General features: G+C 43.4%; 1 protein-coding gene across 5 annotated transcripts in view; it reads right to left on the bottom strand.

The window, feature by feature from the left end:
• The window catches only part of CD99L2 (CD99 molecule like 2), a 111,614-nt gene that overhangs the window by 32,997 nt on the left and 57,194 nt on the right, over positions 1–21,423 (bottom strand). For 3 of the 5 annotated variants that reach the window (XM_073641206.1, XM_073641202.1, XM_073641203.1), the window contains exons 4-6: positions 16,838–16,915; positions 14,833–14,892; positions 2,269–2,328 (exon numbers count right to left, since the gene is read on the bottom strand). In XM_073641206.1, coding sequence (XP_073497307.1) covers positions 2,269–2,328; positions 14,833–14,892; positions 16,838–16,915 — 198 coding nt within the window. The remainder of the gene's footprint in view (positions 1–2,268; positions 2,329–14,832; positions 14,893–16,837; positions 16,916–21,423) is intronic. The other 2 variants (XM_073641204.1, XM_073641205.1) reach the window with 1 other exon arrangement.

Genomic DNA, 21,423 nt, shown 5'->3' with positions numbered 1-21,423 from the left:
CAGAAACTGCTTCACTACAGCAAATGTGAGGTTTAAAATCTAAGTGATCAGTTTTTCAGAAATAATCTTTATTATTTGAAATGTCATATTGACTTGATGTAATAAAGCAACCTCCGCTTTTTCACTTGAAATTGTGGGATGTGATTTCATAAATTGTATCCTGTAAAAAGGGTGCCCAGCTAAAAGGCACAAAGATTTCAGGCACAGCAAGAAGATAATTTGCAATGTGAGCCCCCATCAGCGCTCTACTAACAAAGAGGGGTCAGCTGAATATTATACAGAGAGTAGAGAATGTATCTAAATGTGTATAATTGGGAGTGGGGCACTCCAATACCTTATTAGTAAAGGTGTGCTTACATGGTCCAAAAAAACTAAAAATAATTAAAAAAAATAATAATAATAATAATAAAAAATTAAAAAAATCGACGAATAAACACTTTGATTGCTGATGATCACCTGTGGAAATGGCAAAACACTCATCCCATTCATCAGATGATTGGATCATTTACTCCAACATAAAAATCATCATTTTTGGTAGCACATCGCTGATGTATACAAGGGATATGCTGCCGATAACATGATGCTGTATGGGGACAGAATTCTCGGAGCACTGATCGTAGTGTTCCCATCAGTTATCATCATCCTGTGTAAACAGGCCAGTAAATGAGCGCAGAAAGACTTGTATACGGGCTAATGGACCTCATCACGTCTTATAGATGCCTTCAAATACAGATATATTCCAGATGACTCATTCATTCTAATTAGGAAAGAATTTTTGGATTATTTATATGGTTTTTACCATAATGGTTAAATCATTATATATTTTGATAGATCGAATTTTTGCGGACATGGCTATACCAAATATGCTTAATTTTCTTCTTATTTTTTTATACAATTTTTAATATGCACTTTGATCGCTTGTGTAACAGTTTTGCAGTATGTAGTAAAAATTAAGGCAATCAGGGTTTTTTATGAAAAATTATCAGGAACAAATCTAACATTTTTAAACCAAATCATATCCTAAGTCCATAAAAAAAATGCCAAAAATAAACATTTGGTATCACTACATTTGTGCTATGAAAAAAAAAAACACCTGAAATTGTAACCTGCATTATAAAGAAAAAAAATGCAATAAGAGTGATCAAAGCATAGCTTGTACCCCAAACCAAAGTGTGGTGCCTGCTCTTTTCACAGTCTGCGGTGCTGACAGGACAGCTACCACTCCATTCACACAGGAACGCTCATTGTGAGTGGTAGAGGCCATGTGGCTGTCCAGTCAGTCCCGTAGACTGAGAAAACAGCAGGAGTCACACAATGGATTGGACTATTTTTTTTTGTAAATGGTGGATGTCCCAGGGCATAGACCTTCAGCCACCATACTATTCACCTATTCTTTGGACAAGTGATATATACGTTACTTATGGGGAAAAAAAGTATTTTTGAAGACAAACAAGAAGGAAACTGACTTCTAATGCTAAACGCACCTTTAAAAATCCATAAACTGCAGATTTCGCAACCATACTTTTCAACAGTACCAATAGCTGGACACCTGAAATGATTTTCTCAGGGGAGCCCAAAGAGCCCCAATTTGGTGTTGTTTTGTTTAAAATGTTATTGTTATCAAACATGGATAACTCCTATTCTTTATGTTATTATAGGGAAGACTATTATAAAATATCATCACATAAGCGTCATTTCATTTCACCTGGGAGCTGGTTTCACTTGATAAGACAACTGGTAACGTGTAGGGTTAACCCCAAGAGAAAACTGATCTACCTACAAGAATAGTCATCGAAAGGGAGAAACTCCTTAAGAACATTGTTATAGATATTTAATAAGAAGCGGACAGGCAACAATACTTCTAAAATAATTAAATATCCCTTTACTCACCCTGTGCCCCAAAAGTCCCCAGCTGGTCCGGTGTTTATCTTGCCTGCAGACATCATGTCCAATTAGCTCACATGACCACAGCAGCCAATCACTGGTTTCAGTGGTGTATACCGATGAGGCCAGTAACTGGCTGCAGAGGTCAGGTGAGCTATACTGGACTTCACCACTAGAGGCAAAGTAAACAGAAGACCCCAGGTGCATGGAGGCATGGCACTGGAGTTCTGTGGAGTTTTACGGCAAGTACTGTACATATTACATATTGCTGCCAGTCATCTTGGACAATCCCCTCTAGTCGATCATCAGGATTAATAGACATGATGTAATTGAAAGGTAACAGACCATTTGGTCATTATGTTCTTGTACCAGCCCATAACTTACCTCCTTTATTCGGGTCATTTTTAGGATCTAAGGCGTCTTCCAAGGAGAAATCATGAGGGTCTTTGAAATTTAGCAAAAAAAAAAAAAAAACCTCAGATAAAAATTAAATCATAATGCAACAGCACAAAATCAGCTTTAAAAACAGGAAAGGCAATCTTTGGCGGCAAAAGCAGGGCATGCATAGATTTTGAAGGCAGCTTCATATATTATATTGGGTTACTCCCATCTCTGTCTTCCATGGTCAACACAGTAATAACTGCTGCTAGGTCTTGGCCACCAGAGGCGAGGCTACAAAATCAGTAGAGTCCAGCTGCTCTGCGCTCTTTATGTAAGGGTACAGTGGGTACGGAAAGTATTCAGACCCCTTTAAATGTTTCACTCTGTTTCATTGCAGCCATTCGGTAAATTCTAAAAAGTTCATTTTTTTTTCTCATTAAAGTACACTCTGCTCCACATCTTGACTTGCAGAAATTTTCTACATTTGTTTTTTTTTTCAATTTATTAAAAAAAGAAAAACTGAAATATCGCATGGTCATATACTTAACTCAGACACTCATATTTAAGTCACATGCAGTCCATTTCCTTGGATCCTCCTTAAGATGGTTCTACTCCTTCATTGGAGTCCAGCTGTGTTTAATTAAACTGATAGAGGACTTGATTTGGAAAGGCACACACCTGTCTATATAAGACCTCACAGCTCACAGTGCATGTCAGACCAAATGAGAATCATGAGCTAAAAAGGAACTGCCCAAGTAGCTCAGAGACAGAATTGTGGCAAGGCACAGATCTGGCCAAGGTTACAAAAGAATTTCTGCATTACTCAAGGTTCCTAAGAGCACAGTGGCCTCCATAATCCTTAAATGGAAGAAGTTTGGGACCACCAGAAGTCTTCCTAGACCTGGCCACCCAGCCAAACTGAGCAATCGTGGGAGAAGTACCTTAGTGAGAGAAGTAAAGAAGAACCCCAAGATCACTGCGGCTGAGCTCCAGTGATGCAGTAGGGAGATGGGAGAAAGTTCCACAAAGTCAACTAGCACTGCAGCCCTCCACCAGTTGGGCCTTTATGGCAGAGTGGCCCAACGGAAGCCTCTCCTCAGTGCAAGACATATGAAAGCCTGCATAGAGTTTGCTCCAAAACACATGAAGGACTCCCAGACTATGAGAAATAAGATTCTCTGGTCTGATGAGACAAAGATAGAACTTTTTGATAATAATTCTAACCGGGATGTGTGGAGAAAACCAGGCACTGCTCATCACCTGCCCAATACAATCCCAACAGTGAAACATGGTGGTGGCACCATCATGCTATGGGGGTGTTTTTCAGCTGCAGGGACAGGACAACTGGTTGCAATTGTAGGAAATATGAATGTGGCCAAGTACAGAGATATCCTGGATGAAAATCTCTTCCAGAGTGCTCTGGACCTCAGACTTGGCCGAAGGTTCACCTTCCAACAAAACAATGACCCTAAGCACACAGCTAAAATAACAAAGGAGTGGCTTCAGAACAACTCTGTGAACATTCTTGACTAGCCCAGCCAGAGCCCTGACCTAAACACAATTGAGCATCTCTGGAGAGACCTGAAAATGGCTGTTCACCAACGTTCACCATCCAACCTGAAGGAACTGGAGAGGATCTGCAAGTAAGAATGGCAAAGGATCCCCAAATCCAGGTGTAAAAAACTTGTTGCATCATTCCCAAAAATACTCAAGGCTGTACTAGCTCAAAAGGGGGCTTCTACTCAATACTGAGCAAAGGGTCTGAATACTTATGACCATGTGATATTTCAGTTTTTCTTTTTTAATAAATTTGCAAAAATTTCTACATTTCTGTTTTTTTTCAGTCAAGATGGGGTGCAGAGTGTACTTTAATGAGAAAAAAATGAACTTTTTAGAATTTACCAAATGGCTGCAATGAAACAAAGAGTGAAAAATTTAAAGAGGTCTGAATACTTTCCGTACTCCTTGTTTGTGCACACATCTAGTATTTCCAGCAGGGAAAAACACTGGGTAAAATATGTGCATTTTTACTTGTGATTTCTTTCCCATTCATTTGAATGGTTGAAATACACTGTATGAAGTAAAAAATAATGCCCTGATGGCTCAAATCAGCAAGAAAAAAAAATAAGGAGCTTGTGTATGAGATTTCAGAAATCTCATTCACTTTGCTGATACTATACACTGTGGAAAAAAAAAACGCAAGGAAAAGCGTAACTTGTGAACAAGCCCCTAACTCCCTTAGAAATTCATGAGATATGGAAAATGGGGGAGCAAACTGAACTATGTTGTTTTGGCGACTTGAGACTCGAAAGGCAGAAATGGGAATAACCCTGTAAAGAAAAAAGTGACCTGAACCCACCAATTTGGGCAGGGCTGGCAATCTTTCCAACATGTATCTCATGGGTCTCATTAATGCAAGTGCAAGCATCAGTCATATATAATAAAAACAATACAAAAAGGTGTAAAAAGCGCAAACGAGGCTGTTAATGTCACTCATCAGTCAGTCAGTGTGGAGGTTTACAGTTTACCCCAATCACAATAAGAAAATGCCTACATAGTACTCCTATACAGTGCACAGGTAATACCCAAAATATAGCTATTAGTTAATTAATGGTGCCAGTTAGTGATCGTAAACTGATTGTATAGTAATAGTATTTGCCATTATTTTATGATCAAACTTCTCAGGTGCCCGCCAATTCTGCAGCACTGATTGTTTTGAGTTATTTATTTTTTTCAAGCAAATGGAGCTGTGCAGCCTTTCCTGACACAGCCGGATGCTCGGGAGCGCTGCTCTGCAGGCTGAGGCTATGTGCCCACGATGCAGAATTGAAGCAGAAAATTTCCGCAGCGTTTCTGCATGTTCTTGGCAGTAAAAACGCTTGCGGATTTTACACGCATTTTTACATGCGGATTTGACTTGCGTTTTTCAAATGCATTGTGACCTCAAATCCGCATGCGGAAAGGCACAAATAATGGACATGCTGCGGATTTTTCCGCAAGGAAAATCCGCTGCGGAAAATTCCGCAGCATGTGCACAGAACATGCGGATTTTCATTGGGGACCATGGATCACGGATTACCAAGCGTTTTTAAAGCATTTACGCTGCGGAAATTGCGCATCAAAAACGCTTGAAAAACGCATAGTGGGCACACAGCCTAAATCAATCCCCTTTATTCTTAGGATTAACAGTTTCCATCTTCTCAAAGGCATTAGATGAAAGTCGGCTGAAAAGTCAGATTTCAACCAATGACTTATGTACATTTGTTCTTTTTTGCTGTTCGAGCAGGGTTGGATTTTTTCAGCCAATGATGAGCATTAACTGTCGGAAAAAAACTATCCAACATGGCCGATCCAGTCCAAGGTTTTTTTTTTCCTCAATCAGCAAGAAATGATGGTTTGCGAGCTACGTTTATTTAACCACATGGGAGGCTTTAGGCACCAAACGATTTCCTGTAAAGGTGGTAATATTATTATATAGTGTCAGTCCTTGCTGACAACACCAAACTATGTTGGATATTAACATCTGATCTTGATATTACAATATTGCAGGACGACCTGGATAAGATGACTGAATGGGCAAACACTTGGCAGATGAGGTTTAATGTAGATAAATGTAGAGTAATGCACCTAGGACGGAGTAATCCTATTGCCACATATACATTGCATGGGAGTATACTCGGGACTACAGAACAGGAGAAGGGCTTGGGTATTCTGGTTACAAGTAAGCTGAGCAGCAGTACTCAATGTCAAGCAGCAGCCGCAAAAGCAAACAAGATTTTAGGATGTATAAAAAGAGAAATAAAATCCTGTGATCCCAACATATTGCTACCCATTTATAAATCACTGGTGAGGCCACATCTAGAATATGGGATCCAGTTTTGGGCTCCACATTTTAAAAAGGATATTCAGAAGTTAGAGTCAGTTCAAAGGTGGGCAACTAGATTATTACAAGGGATGGAGGCCTCTCATATGATGAGAGGTTGGAAAAGTTGGGCTTGTTTAGCTTAGAAAAAAGAAGCCTCAGAGGAGATCTCATTTACATGTACAAATATATGGGTGGTAAATACAAAGGACTAGCACATGACTTATTCCTTCTAAAGATCATACTAAGGACCAGGGGACACTCATTACGGGTGGAAGAAAGGCGATTCCGGCACCTAAACAGGAAAGGGTTCTTTACAGTCAGAGCAGTAGAACTGTGGAATACCGACAACAAGGGGTAGTGATGGCCGACACTAACAGCTTTTATACAAGGGTTGGATGATTTCCTCGATACACATAACATTGTGGGTTATAGTTAAATTAGACAAAATGTACCATTGGTGGAAGAAGGTTGAACTTGATGGACATAGTTACATAGGTTGAAAAAAGACCTATGTATGGTAAAGCGCTGCACAATAGTTGGCACTATGATAATAATATAATGGCAATCCCGTATTCTGATGGCGTCCTCTAGTGGTGACTGGAAGCAGCCAGCAAGTGCATTTAAATCTAAGACTATCAGGGAATAAAGAGGAGAAACAGATCACTGGCCGCCATCAATATACATGAAGAAATTAACCAGCAAATAATAGTGAACCTAAAAAGTCATATTTCGGGGATTCATTGTAAGATGGATCAATGCTACACCGTCTTCTCACATTTTTCCTTACCTAAACAGTTCTATACATTAAAGGAACTGTACAAGATTTGATTTCTTACAAAACAGCGATATATCTGTCTATGTTGTGCTGTGGTAATGCAGATCAGCACCATTTATTTCAGTGTAGTTGAGTTACAATACATGGACAGGTATGGCGCTGCTTTGGTTAAAACCAGATTTGGAAGGAAAATGGAGTTGCGTCTTCTAGTCTGAATGTAGCTTACGGGGGGGTGGGGGTACAGCAGAGCGGGGTCACAGGAGGCAGAGTCGCCGCTGCAGGAAGCCAGTGGCGGCAGGAGTGGGGCGATACTGCGGGGCACAAGCTGGGAAGAGGGGGTGTCCCGGAGGTGAGCTTCAAGAAAATGTCGGAGGTGCGAGGCAGGAGCGGCATCTCCGCTCAGCACATTGCTCTCCCGGCAGTAGGCTTCAGGAAAATGGCCCCCAGAAACTGAGCATGCGAAGATTTAGGTCTCAGCTCAATGACGAGCCGAGCTCTCAATCTGCGCATGCACCAATTCCGGAGCCCATTTTCCAGAAGCCCACCACCGGGAGAGCAATGTGCTGAGCGGGGACGCCGCTCCTGCCTGCACTGCCGACATTTTCTTTCAGCCCACCACCAGGAGATCAGTGGCTCCTACCTCGCACTGCCGGGGACACCACCGCCTCCCTGCCCAGGGCTCGCAGCATCGCCCCTCTCCTGCTGCCGCCGGCTTTCTGCAACGGCGATACTGCCTCCTGTGACCCCGCTTCACCGCTGCCGCCCCCACCAGTAAGCAAAATTCGGACTTTAAGACAGACCCCTATTTGACACATTGAAAATGTTTTTTCCCTATTTTCCTCCTCAAAATTTGGGTTGCGTCTTATGGTCTGGTGCATCTTATAGTCCGCAAAATACGGTAAAAATAAATAAATAAATAGAAATCTTCCCAATTTTCTCTAACTTCCTGTTTCAGGAAACAGATGTACATAGCCGCAATGAACAGTTCCCCAACTTACAGCAGGTGAAATAAGTATTGAACAGGTCACCAATATATTTCTAAAAGTGCTATTGACATGAAAATGTTCTGTCCATTTTGTCTAGGACTAAGTTGACTTTGCCTTGGTTCACGGTTTGTGCATTCCAAGCAGCCATTCTATCAGCTTTATTTTCTCTTTCTCTGAAACCAATTGAGAGTTTCCTTGGCTGTGTGTTTGGGATCATTGTCTTACTGAAATGTTCACCCTCGTTTCATCTTCATCATCCTGGTAGATGGCAGATTTTTTTCAAGAATGTCTCGGTACATTTGTCCATTCATCCTTCCTTAAATCATATGAAGTTTGCCAGTGCCGTATGCTGAAAAACGGCCTCACACCATGATGTTCCCACTTCCAAACTTCACTGTTAGTATGGTGTTTTTGGGGGGATATGCAGTGCCTTTTGACCTCCAAAGAGTTCAATTTTTGTCTCATCTGACCAGACTATATTCTCCCAGTATTTCACAGGTTTGCCTAAATGTTGTTGAGCAAACTTTAAACACTGTAAGGCAACACTAGTCATCATAATGGGGGATACTCGCTGCACCGGGTAAATTAGGCACACGTGCAATGTCCTTCCGGTATTTTCTCAATACAGCAGTTTATTATCTGATCATAAACCGCATATCACACAGTCCTTCTTAGTATATCACCGGCATGTTTACACACTTCACATCCGGGAGTCTCTCAAGTAGCAGACAGGCCCAATTGGCCCAAGTTACAGCCTTCAGCAAGGTAACACTATAGCAATGTCTATATAAGTGTCCATATAACAAACTGTATTACCTTTGCCGGGTTTAGTTGCTGCAGTCCATTTAATTTGCCACCACTGTGGCTTTAAGGCTTTCCCAGGTGGGGGTCTCTAGCCGTCGTCCCATCTAAGGCTACTGGAATGTTTCACTCACACCCATCCAGTCTGCGCCTTTCCGGATTCTTCACCAAGCCGCTGCCTTCCAAGGCCACTGGCATCTACACAAGATCCAGGCTCGACCATTCAGGCTGCCAGGCTTCACGGTATCACGTTGTCCCACACACACAGAGAACAGGCCTCATACCGAACACACCTGTCTCCCATCCAGCAGGGTTTATATATGCATCCCGTGCACACACACACACACATACTGACAGGACCTTGCTGATGTCACAGTCATGTGATCAGACAGACATTCTGTGCGTGCAGGACCTGTGCTATGTCACAGTCATGTGACCAGTCACCTGAGGTGGAAGGTACATGGTCAGGTAAAACACATCCTGGACCATTACCGTAATGCCAGCAAGTCGCTGCATTACATATCCCCCCCCCCCCCCTCTGTTCAAACTTGTGGGGTTGAACACATAATATACACAAGCACTATAACCCCCAGCTCACATAGAGACCATGTACTTTACAATTGTGCTACTCAGCCCCTGGAACATTAGTCAACGACATTAGCCCATTCCTTAGGGACCTACCATTTGTCACTGTCACTGACTTCGTCAGGTCACCTTTCCGGGTCGTAACCTTGTCAGAGCTGCCCCGCTCCCAGCGGTCAGTTGTAACCTTATCAGGTCTCCCCCGCTCCCAGCGGTCAGTCGTAACCTTGTCAGGTCTCCCCCCGCTCCCAGAGGTCAGTCATACAGCGGTGTGACTCACATGCCCTGGTATCCAAGGTCCGCTTCGACTCCGTAAGGTCTCATCCTCTATTGGGTCGTTTGTATGGGCTGCTCAAACCTGAGTTGCTGGAGGTCTCACTACCTCTAAACCCACGCCCACTACTCTCAGGACATCTTGAAAGGTCCCTAACTCCAGCTATAGCTGTTCTGTTATTTAGGGGGCCCTTTCTCTGTCTGGTCTCATAATTTCTAGACGGCTGCCATCTTCTGTTACTCAGATGATGCTGTCTATCCACTCGCAGTCTAGCGAGATTCAACTGTTCTACCTCTCGCAGGTAGGTCACTCGGTACTCCAACAGCATGCGCATATATCCCAGGCTTTCTTCTGTTCCTACAGCGGAGAATGATACCATGCCGTCTTCGTCTGGTATCCAGTCCTGACGATCACGTGGACTGCTTACTTTCACCACACCAGACTTCTTGACCATCATCTGCATGGCTCGACCATTTCTCCCAATGAGCTTTCTCACCAGAACATGAGGCACCCGGATGACCTCTTCACGCATACTGTGAGCTTTCCTCATCAACTCCAGTTGTCTAACGGCTTGTTCCGTCTTCAACCGGAGAAACCGCTTCGTGTGAATACATCGCCAGTGCATGTCACTTAGGATAGCCACCCTCTTCACTGTGACTTCGGTCGTGGACAGGACCACCAGCTGTTTAGCTTCTGGAGGTCAAGTACACCTTACAGGCTCCCACGGCCTTCTTAAACTCCTCATGCACGGACTCACTGGTGCATTCTTCCCTCAAATCCTCGGGCACATCTACGAGGCACTTGTACCAAGACGTTTCGGTCTCACCAGTGGTTTCCATACGATCAACCAGCTCAGGTTACAGGGACAACTGACCTCCAGCTTCTTCACCCTGTATGCTTTCCCGGAGCTGACTCACAGCTACAACTTCACGAATTTCCGTCTTGACCACTTCCATCTCATATTTATCTGTGGTTAACACTCTCTTAGCTCTCCTCAGGTCCACCTCCTCATGGTATAAGGGAGTGAGTGCAACGTGCTCACCCTTTTCCTTCTCCAAGAAGGCCTCGTTCACTGAGTGATACTTTGTCAGGCGACTTTTGAGCCCGGAAACTTCTTCCTCTAGCTCCGCCACTCGCCTCTCAGCGGCCCGTCTCTGAAGCTCTTCCTGCTTCCAATGGGTTTGTAGCGACTCCTTGAGCTCCTTGATCTCGGCTCCTACATCCACCGAATCATCCGAGCTCACATCACTCGAGGAGGTATCTGCTTTATACCTCCCATCTCCAGTGACCAACTCCTGGCCCTGGTCTGTGGCTTCTCCAATAGACTCCATCATCATTTTCCGCTCAGCTTCCATCTTGCTGACAGTTTCCTTAAGGCACGTCACCGCCCTCTGGAGAGTATCACAGGACATCTGTAGCTCCTTCACCTGAGCTTCCAGACCTAGGGTCTTCCTGCAGAGATCACCATTTTCATCACGGGTGTCCTGCAGGGTGGTCTCAACCACTTGGCGCACGTGCTCTGCACCTGCCTTATCCTCCTCTAGTTTTACTTTAACCTTGAGGAGATCCTCATAATCTCTCCTACGTTGTTGCAGTTCCTTACCGAACTTTTCATCGCACTCCTTCTTGGAGTCACACAGTTCCTGGTGGAACTGTTCGCGCAGTCGTTCTAGGTCTTGTTCACGCCCAGCAACTTCATGCTGCAGCGCCTCTTTGAGGGCAGACAGCTCTAACTGTACCAGGGAGAAGCGATCTTTCACCTCGCATAACTCATCTTCACACACCGCTTTGTCAATCTCTAATTGAAAAACCTCCTCCTTGATTTTGCGGCGGTCCTCCTTAATTCCGTAGAACATTTCCTTCCACTGGTTAATTTCCGCGTGGCTTTGCTCCACGTCTCGCTACCAGTTCCTCATAAGCTGGTGTATTTTCTGCTGTTCAGACTCCGGGATCAACTGGTCTGAGGACACGTTCCCCAGGTTTTCACATAATTGCTGCACGTCACTCTGACCCTGCTGGCCGATAGGCTCCAGCTCTTGGTCACGACTGGCCGCCTCCTCTTTCAGGGCTGTCAGATCCTTCTGACTCGGTACCGTACCGGAGGTTGCTACTGGCAACGTCACCTCCTCTTCTACCTCTAATGGAGGATCCACACTTGAAGCAAAGGCACACAGTACTACATTCTCTTTATTTTCATTTTCAGCCAAGTCTACAGGAGCAACCTTTATGTGGCCCTTGCGCCGTCTACGAGAGGGGGACTTTCTCACCTCGTCTAGCCCCTCCTGACTGACCTCTCCTTCTACTTTCGTAGTGTCACCGTCAGCTACGGGGTCTGTGTCACTCCCCATGGTGTTGTGGACTAACAGGTCACCGCCCACTTTGACGTCACCCCCTTCTACTGGAGCTACCCCGTTATCAATGGTCACATTGTCATTTTTAGGAGGTACCAACCCACCACCAGTAATTTTTTTTGATTTTCTATCCTCCACGCTGTTTTGAACAACCGCCCCTTTTTTAGACTCCGCCCCCTTTTAAACAACCACACCGGCAGGGAAATTTTTACAAGAAAAATCAATAATAGTCTTAGGACTCAGTTCACAACAGCTCTTACCACCTCCCCGGGCACTCTGGGACAACACTGGCGCCCCCGGAGAGTTCATAGAATGGTCCACTGCCACCATTCTATACGGTGCCCACGGTTCCTGTGGTTCCTGCACCATGTCCAGTTTCAAGTCCAGTAGACGTTTCTCAAATACCTGCTCCGCTTTTAACAGGCACTTTAATCGCTCTAATCGCTCAATAGCTTCAGACTCAGTTGCTGCTCCTTTCACAGCCATTTTTATCTGCTCCTGCATTTCCTCAGGACACTATTCACACACCGCTCTCCCCGGAAAAATTTCGTGGCCCCGCCGAGCCACAGCAAAACCGGATTTGAGTGCGACGACAACCTTCGCAACCCTGCCGAGTTGCAGCAAACAACCGGATTTGAGTGCGACGACAATCTTCGCAACCCCGCCGAGTTGCAGCAAGATGCTTTATCCACACTCGTCGTCCTGCGCCGTTGCCCCTAGCAACCGGACATCAGTTGCCCCTAGCAACCAGACTGCAGTTGCCCCTAGCAACCAGACTGCAGTTGCCCCTAGCAACCAGACTGCAGCTGCCCGCATTCTCCACCACATGTAAGGCAGCACTAGTCATCATAATGGGGGATACTCGCTCCACCGGGTAAATTAGGCACACGTGCAATGTCCTTCCGGTATTTTCTCAATACAGCAGTTTATTATCTGATCATAAACCGCATATCACACAGTCCTTCTTAGTATATCACCGGCATGTTTACACACTTCACATCCGGGAGTCTCTCAAGTAGCAGACAGGCCCAATTGGCCCAAGTTACAGCCTTCAGCAAGGTAACACTATAGCAATGTCTATATAAGTGTCCATATAACAAACTGTATTACCTTTGCGGGTTTAGTTGCTGCAGTCCATTTAATCCGCCACCACTGTGGCTTTAAGGCTTTCCCAGGTGGGGGTCTCTAGCCGTCGTCCCGTCTAAGGCTACTGGAATGTTTCACTCACACCCATCCAGTCTGGCATTTCTGGATTCTTCACCAAGCCGCTGCCTTCCAAGGCCACTGGCATCTACACAAGATCCAGGCTCGACCATTCAGGCTGCCAGGCTTCACGGTATCACGGTGTCCCACACACACAGGGAACAGGCCTCACGCCCAACACACCGAACACACCTGTCTCCCATCCAGCAGGGTTTATATATGCATCCCGTGCACACACACACACATACTGACAGGACCTTGCTGATGTCACAGTCATGTGATCAGACAGACATTCTGTGCGTGCAGGACCTGTGCTATGTCACAGTCATGTGACCAGTCACCTGAGGGGGAAGGTACATGGTCAGGTAAAACACATCCTGGACCATTACCGTAATGCCAGCAAGTCGCTGCATTACAAGACGCTTGAACATGCTTTTTGCTCAGCAATGGAGTCTTGCGTGGCGAGCATGCATAAAAGCCATGGAGGGTGAGTGCATTACTTGTAGTTTTCTTTGAAACAATTGTACCTGCTGATTCCAGGTCTTTCTGTAGCTCTCTAAAGGTGGTCCTTGGATCTTGGACAACTCTTCTGATAATTCTTTTCACTCCTCTGTCTGAAATCTTGTGGGGAGCACCTGGTCGTGGCCAGTTTATGGTAAAATGATGTTCTTTCCCCTTCTAGATTATGGCCCCAATAGTGCTCACTGGAACCTTCAGTATTTTAGAAATTCTTCTGTAACCAATGCCACCACTATGTTTTGCAACAATAAGGGAGACACCTTTTTATAGGCCATCAGTTGAACCAGCTGATATTTTTCATTAAGTGGCAGGATTGCTTTCTAATTACTGATAGATTTCAGCCAGTGTCAAGATTTCAGCCAGTGTCATGACTTTCCATGGCTTTTTGCACCTCTCTTTCTTCTTGTGTTCAATACTTCTTCCCTGTTTCATTTCTCATTATCACACATTACTTAATTTAAGGACATCTATGATTTGATTTCTTTGCCTTTGTGGATTGGATGGATTTTTACAGACATCTGGTGAGAATTTCATGTTAATAGCACCTTTAGAAATATATCTACTTTAAAAAATTGGGAATGTGTTTAATACTTATTTCACAGGCTGTGTGTGCTGAAGAATCTAATGAGCGTGTGGAAAAATCATTGTGAAGGGGGCGGGAGTTGAGACATTGCCTATTGTGATTGGTAGATCCTGCGTCAATCAGCTGTATATAGAGGTGTTTCTTATCATTCTAATCCTGCCACCACTGATAATGAGACTGCTGAAACCACTTCCTGGAAGGATAGGTAGTAGGAGTCTAAAAAAGCCCCATTAGGCAGTGTGAAAATTACAAGATTAATAATTTTGTTTTGTTTTTTAATACGTATAGTAGTTTGTGGAAAAACAAACAAACAATAAAGCAGGATTATTTGTTACATGTATGTTTTAAACAATAGATTACCGTACGTTCCTTTAAGGCTGAGGCTACATGATGACTTTGGCCACAACACAGATCACGAGGCCAAAGATCACGCTGCTTGCAGCTGCTACTTCGTGACCCACAGGAATATATAAAAAAAAATTCTGACTAGTTCCAACTTTTTTTATCGCAGTCCTTCTGGGTTGAAATATGACCGTATTCACTTACATTCTGCTGCGATGTAATAGTGACATAGCACAATCTTGTATTGCGGCCAAAGTCACCCAAAAAAAAAAAAAAGTTCTAGTACCTGGTTGTTTTCGTGGCTTAACACTTGATACACGTGGCTTCTTAGTTGTGATAAATACATCTAAAAATGACATATTATAAAACATTATACATTAAGAATGGAAGTGTTCACTTGTTAATTACAAAAAGTTTTTTTTTAGGAAAGACAATACAAATTGTGGCTTTTAACCCTCTTCTTCTGCTTCTTCCTATCAGGTTCTCTAAACACACAATTATTATCTTAACCTCTTGAGTAACCACTACCTTCCTTGACTCAACAATCGGCACTACTGTGTACTACTTGGATAACTGGTCTGTGCACTATTTGTTTTCCTAACTTTTTTTTTTTTTTGCTCTTAAAAGGAATATGTCATCAAAAAAAAAGTATTAATGTTTTCATTTGGCATAAAATATGAAAAAAATTTTTAAGGAGGGATCATCTAATGAAATATGCCATGAAAACCTAGAGTACTTCTAGCTCGCATTACGACTGCAGTAAATGTGGACGGGGTCTGCTTACATGTGTCTGATGTCACCGCTTCCCTCCCCTTCATGGTGTTTGCAAAAGGAGAAGGGAGGATGAAGTTTAGGATCACAGTGCGGAGACATTTTGTTGGTGACTGCAAAGTGATACTGACATGTGGACGATATCACAGGACGGCTGGCAGCGCAGATTCTGTTAATTGGCTCGCACATGATAGACTGAGCAGAGCCACCTACCTAATCCTATGTAAAGCCTCATTCAGATGTCTGTGCAGCAGGGATGTCTAAATGAGGCTTTACTTCTGTAAAGTGCATCAGAAAAGGTTATTATGTGACGGGCATTTCTTCTGATGCGTTTTGCAGATGCAGTAGTATCACTAGTACAACACCAGGCTGCCCAGCCGGTGCTCACCGTCGCGGCCCTGGACCCCTTGTCACAGCTGAACAACACTGTGAGCATGGGAAAATTTGTAACTCAGAGAAAAGTTCTGGGCTACAGTAAAAATGGCGTCTTGCTCCCCCCACATCTGTGAACCGGAGAGCCTAGGGGGGCCTGCCCAGTTCACAGCACAGGAGATGCGGTCGTCCACTGACCGTAGTCTCCTACGGTCTGGGGGGTGCAGTGTTTAAGGTGTGTAAGTGTCGTGCTCAGACACACACCAGCAAATAAAAATGGAAGTCACCAGCGGGTGCAGAAAAAAATACATTTTAAAAACACTTGAATTTTGTTTTAAAAATAATAACTATACATTATAAAATAATTTGAATACAAAAATAAAACTTGCGACACATTCCCTTTAAAACCAATAAAAAGAAAAAGGGTTAGTAAAAGATAAAAGCCACAAACTTTTTTCATACTGCTAACGTAGCTCATACACCTTACAAAGCAAGCAGCCTCAATAGATAATTTGACAGTCAGCTATGACCCCTAACCCAAATATATACTTGGCCAAGCGTGCATGGGTTTTCAAATAGGAGTGGGAATTAATCCACGGCCACACCTCTGGGCATGCCTAATTTCTGTGCAAGCAAATGATTGAGCAAGCAGAAAGCTAACATGCACAATCCTTCTTTCAGTGGTCAGATGAGAAACACATGGTGAAAAGTTTCAACTGACATTCACCTACTGTGTAGGGTCTCCTTAAAAAGGAACTTCAGCTGTTATTAAAGTTTCAAATGAGAAGTCATCCCAATAAAGGAGGCGGGGGGAGGGGGGGGAAGAAACAATTACAACCCTCCCCACCCGCTTGCTCCAAAGCTGCCACTCCAATGGTCTCCACCAGACTAGAAGTGATGACATCACAACTACTGATGACATCACTGCTGGAGCCACTGACTGACTGCAGGGTCAGATGACTACTGGTCAGATATTCAATATTTCCAGGCAGGCTGAAACCAACAAGACTGCCGTGCTGGAGTAGGTGGATTTTGACGGTAAATATTTTTTTTCTTTAGTGGGGATGGCATTCCACCGGTAACAACATAATGGAAAACCCCTTTAACATATAAAGCACTTACACACATCATACAGCTTTTAGAATTACCTGGCTTCTTTGTTGGACGTTTAGGGACGACTTTGGGAGGGTTTGTGGTATCAAAAAAGTCTGACAAGTCGAAATCGTCTGCGTAAGAAAAGGAAAAGATCAGATTTATCTTGTATCAGTTATTTTGGTTCGTTAAATATGTTCATGGACAACCTATCACCCCGATTACCTCTACATCAGTACTTTTGGAAATGTCTTAGATCTCATGATGCATTACATGTAGGTTTCCTTGCCTTGATACGTACGCCAAGTGTGACATTTTTCTTGGGCCGGCAGCAAAAGCTTACACTGCAGAACTTGGAAACAGATCCACGACAGATCATCTTTACGCTCAGCTGCTGGCCAGTGTACATTCTGGGCGCACAGTCTGTGCCACTGCCCGGGATCCCGGCTCTACAGATATATATCATCCAAACCTCAATAACGTATGGAAATGGGAGGCTGTGCTTACCCCATTAACAGAGCAGAATGTCTAAAAGGTATTTTTGGGTGTTACTTTCAATGTCATCGTTCATGACCAAATCTCTTTTTATATACTCACCCAATATACATTTGTGGACATCCTCTGATATTTCATGGTTGTGCACTAACAGTGGCCACACTTACTGATATAATATATTATACACTACGTTCCAATTTATTATGCAAATTGGATTTAAGTGTCAAAGACTACATTTTTGTCTTTGCAGATAAACTCATGGATGGTATTGTGTCACTGAAATCAACCTCAAAGACCTGCGATAATTAGTTTTCCATGTCAGCCCAATAAGGGGAAAACTATTTAAGAAGGATGTAGCATATTATTAAGCAGGTCATAGGTTTCAATGAACATGGGAAAGAAAAAGGATCTCTTTACTACCGAAAAGCGTCAAATAGTGCAATGACTTGGTCAATGTATGAAAAGATAATTTTTCGTGAAATATCTAAAGCATGGTCATCGTATTGTGAAGAGATTTGTGACGGATACAGAGTACAGACGGGTTTGTGCAGAGCAAGGCATAACGAGGAAGGTTTCTGTCAGACAAATTTATCAGATTAAGAGAGCAGTTGCTAATATACCATTACAAAAGGACATAATTGAACATTATACTGACTCATTCGCATCAACCATTTTGGAAAATCAGTGCAAAAGTGCATTTGCATAATAATTTGGAAGAAAGTGTATATAAATATACCTGTTATATTGATATTTTATCAATTTCTGCACGCTGTGAGGATTCTCCGGTGGCAACGGCAGGAGTGTGACCACAAATATTCAATTTACATACATGCGGTCACATGCCGACTAGATGGGCGCAGCCTCATTAAATGCAAGTGTATACAAGTCTAGTCAGAATGTGGCTGGAAGTATGCAAATTGTATAGTTGCAGTCACATGAAAGCCGGCACCGAAGAATCGTCACAACATGCAGGGCGTGCGCTGTGTGGGTTCACAAGTCTGCAGTCACAGTGTGATTGCAGACTTGTACCCTAACGCCAGACAACCCCTTTAAGTAGACTTCGATTCTTCTACAGTACTTCTCTCTCTCTTCTACTATAATCTTTTCAATTTATTTTTTGCAATATTTATCATGTAATAATAAACATTACTATTTTCAATGGTCTGCATTTTCTTTATGTTGGTTATAGGCTTGTGCCACTTATATTGCAGTTTGAGTCACCCGAGGCCTGTACTATTGTGTTAATTTTACGAAGCTGAAAAATATTTCTAGAGGAAAAATAAAATAAAAAATAATGTATAAAAGCAGATATGGATGACATCCAGAAGCTTGTGCAGCCTCTGTGCTGTAAATCCGCAGACTCATCACAGCATTGCCTATGCTGTAGAATATTAGATCAGTGATGCGGCTCACCTCTAAGTAATAGGGGCTGGCTGCGGAGAGCTGCAGAATGAGGATGAAACCTCATGAAGATCGGGATCAAATCAGTATCTTCTGAACCAGTAGCTCCTTTATCACTGCCAAATGCAGGGAAACTAATGGGCTGCATTCTGGGTGTTGTAGTCGCTGGATAGTTATAGGGACGCACGACGGGCTGTCACTGATTTAAAATATTAAAGCTATTGGAATACTGTATAAAAAAAAAAACCAAACCCCATAATCAGTCTGTGGCCTCCTGACAGTGTGGAGGATTAAGGGTTTGTCCAGTGCCCAGTACATTCAGATCAATCTCATAAGTGGGAAGGATTTTGATAATATCCTATTATGATTGTTATTTAACAGAAAGCTCTTATAGGTTAGTAATAGATGATGCCTAGATGTACAACATGTTAGTGTCCGACATTATAAATAAGACCCGTCCAGTGCTCCTTAACGCGCGTCAGCTCAGCAATGACGTATCAATCACATGGAAGCACAAGTTTGAGATTCCGGCACATGCAGACACATATGCTCTTCTCAAATAGTCAATAACTGAATATTAGCAGGTGCCTCTTTTTCCCTATACTTGACTGTAAGAGTATATTCACACTGGGTCTTTCACCGCTCAAAATAAAATGAGGAAAAAGCACTAACAAACCTATCAGAGCTACGGTCTTATTAATTTATATGGAAAACGACTTGCTGTTCATATGTTCTGACTAGACGTGCACGGCCTCTATCAATTCACTTGTACTGAGTGAGAACAAGTAGGTCTAGTCCCAATATGGCCAGGACTATGTATATCACATACATGCAGTCACATAACCACTCAGTCTTGCAGCAGACACCGGAGAATCCTGTGTGACTGCAGACTTGCGAATCCTAGCAATGTATACCTCTCTCAGACCTTGTTCTCCACCCACTGGGTGTGAGTCCCACAGGCGGAGCAGCAGCCATACATTGCATACACTATCACACTCGTCAGAGTTGTGCCGCACAAATCCCGTCCAGGTGAACGGCTTATTGTCAGTTCACCCTCACATATTACCTGCGATATCACACTAGGAGAGCCTCTTTTCTTCCCTCCTTAGCTTATACAGAGTGACTGCAAAAACCCCGAACAACTCCGTTTAGGGCTTTCTCATATGAAGACATAGAAACAAGTTACTTTTTTTACAATCTGTTTTTTAATTTGTTTTATCTGTTAATTGCTGCTTGTAGAAGGAAACAGGGCTACTTCTTTCACTGTCTGGAAGGACAGCAGATGCTGATGGGTAGAAGGCAGGCTTTATACACAGGACATGTTAGGGCATACAAGTCAAACTCGGACCCGTGGGCCAAATCTGCCCGCAAGGTGGTTTTATTTGGCCCAACACCAGAACCGCCAACCCTATGTGGGGCCCATTATTCTGTATGGAGGACTATGTGGGGCCATTATTCTGTATGGAGGACTATGTGGGGCCATTATTCTGTATGGAGGACTATGTGGGGCCCATTATCCTGTATGGAGGACTATGTGGGGCCCATTATTCTGCATGGAGGACTATGTGGGGCCATTATTCTGTATGGAGGACTATGTGGGGCCCATTATCCTGTATGGAGGACTATGTGGGGCCATTATTCTGTATGGAGGACTATGTGGGGCCCATTATCCTGTATGCAGGACTATGTGGGGCCATTATTCTGTAAGGATGACTATGTGGGACCCATAATACTGTATGGAGGACTATGTGGGGCCATTATTCTGTATGGAGGACTATGTGGGGCCCATTATACTGCACGGAGGACTATGTGGGGCCCATTATTCTGCACGGCGGACTATGTGGGGCCCATTATTCTGCACGGCGGACTATGTGGGGCCCATTATTCTGTATGGAGGACTATGTGGGGCCCATTATTCTGTATACTGGTTGGCCTGCAACTTTGTCGAACTTTTTCATTTTGGCCCTCTGTGTGTTTGAGTTTGATATCCCCGTGTTAAGGGATTATTTATGAGGGTGCGAATAAGGAAGACTATAGCAGCCCATATGTATTGGATGGCTGTTGGTAGAATGATGCTTCGGCACATTACCCCTGAGGAAGCCACAAGGGTGGCGTAACGCGTAGGGTATGGTATCCCTTCTACCAGAAGCACTTCTGGAGGTTTGTCTTTGAGGTGTGTATATGTTTATAGCATTAGGATTATATTCTATACCTCTTCCCTCTTGGGTAACCTTGCCCCAAATATTCCCCAGTGACTTTATAGCTGACCTTTAACTATATTATATAGGTTGTATTCTCTTTCCATTGGGGATATCCAGTTATCTAATGGGATTTATTATTGTCTATATAACATAATCTACGTGTGCTAGTTACAACTTGAAGGGCACCTTTTGAATGGATACTTGTATTGTTATCATACATTCTTACTATTCTTTATGTAGGAGATAATTTCTTCTTATGTTTGTCATGTTTTAAGGGTTTTTAATTGTAGGTCTACATGTGTTTTTGAATAAAGACCTCTTTTTGCATTATACAACTCATTAAAGTTGTTATGCATTCACTTATTGCAGCATGACCAGTGCTAGTTCACCATTTTCTCTTTTCTTAATTATCCCATACATGTTAGGTAATCAATATCGGCAGGTTCGAGCAACACTAGTCCAATGTGTATGGGGGCCTGGACACTGTATACTATGATCATCACTATCACTGCCTACACCAAAGGGATGCAGGTCACAGTCCTACA

Source organism: Phyllobates terribilis, unplaced genomic scaffold (genome assembly GCF_046119375.1).
Source record: "Phyllobates terribilis strain yellow unplaced genomic scaffold, ASM4611937v1 Scaffold_7__3_contigs__length_470593459, whole genome shotgun sequence".
NCBI lineage: Eukaryota > Metazoa > Chordata > Amphibia > Anura > Dendrobatidae > Phyllobates > Phyllobates terribilis.
The sequence above is the reverse complement of the archived record's forward strand: the minus strand, read 5'-3'. Positions and strand labels throughout refer to the sequence as shown.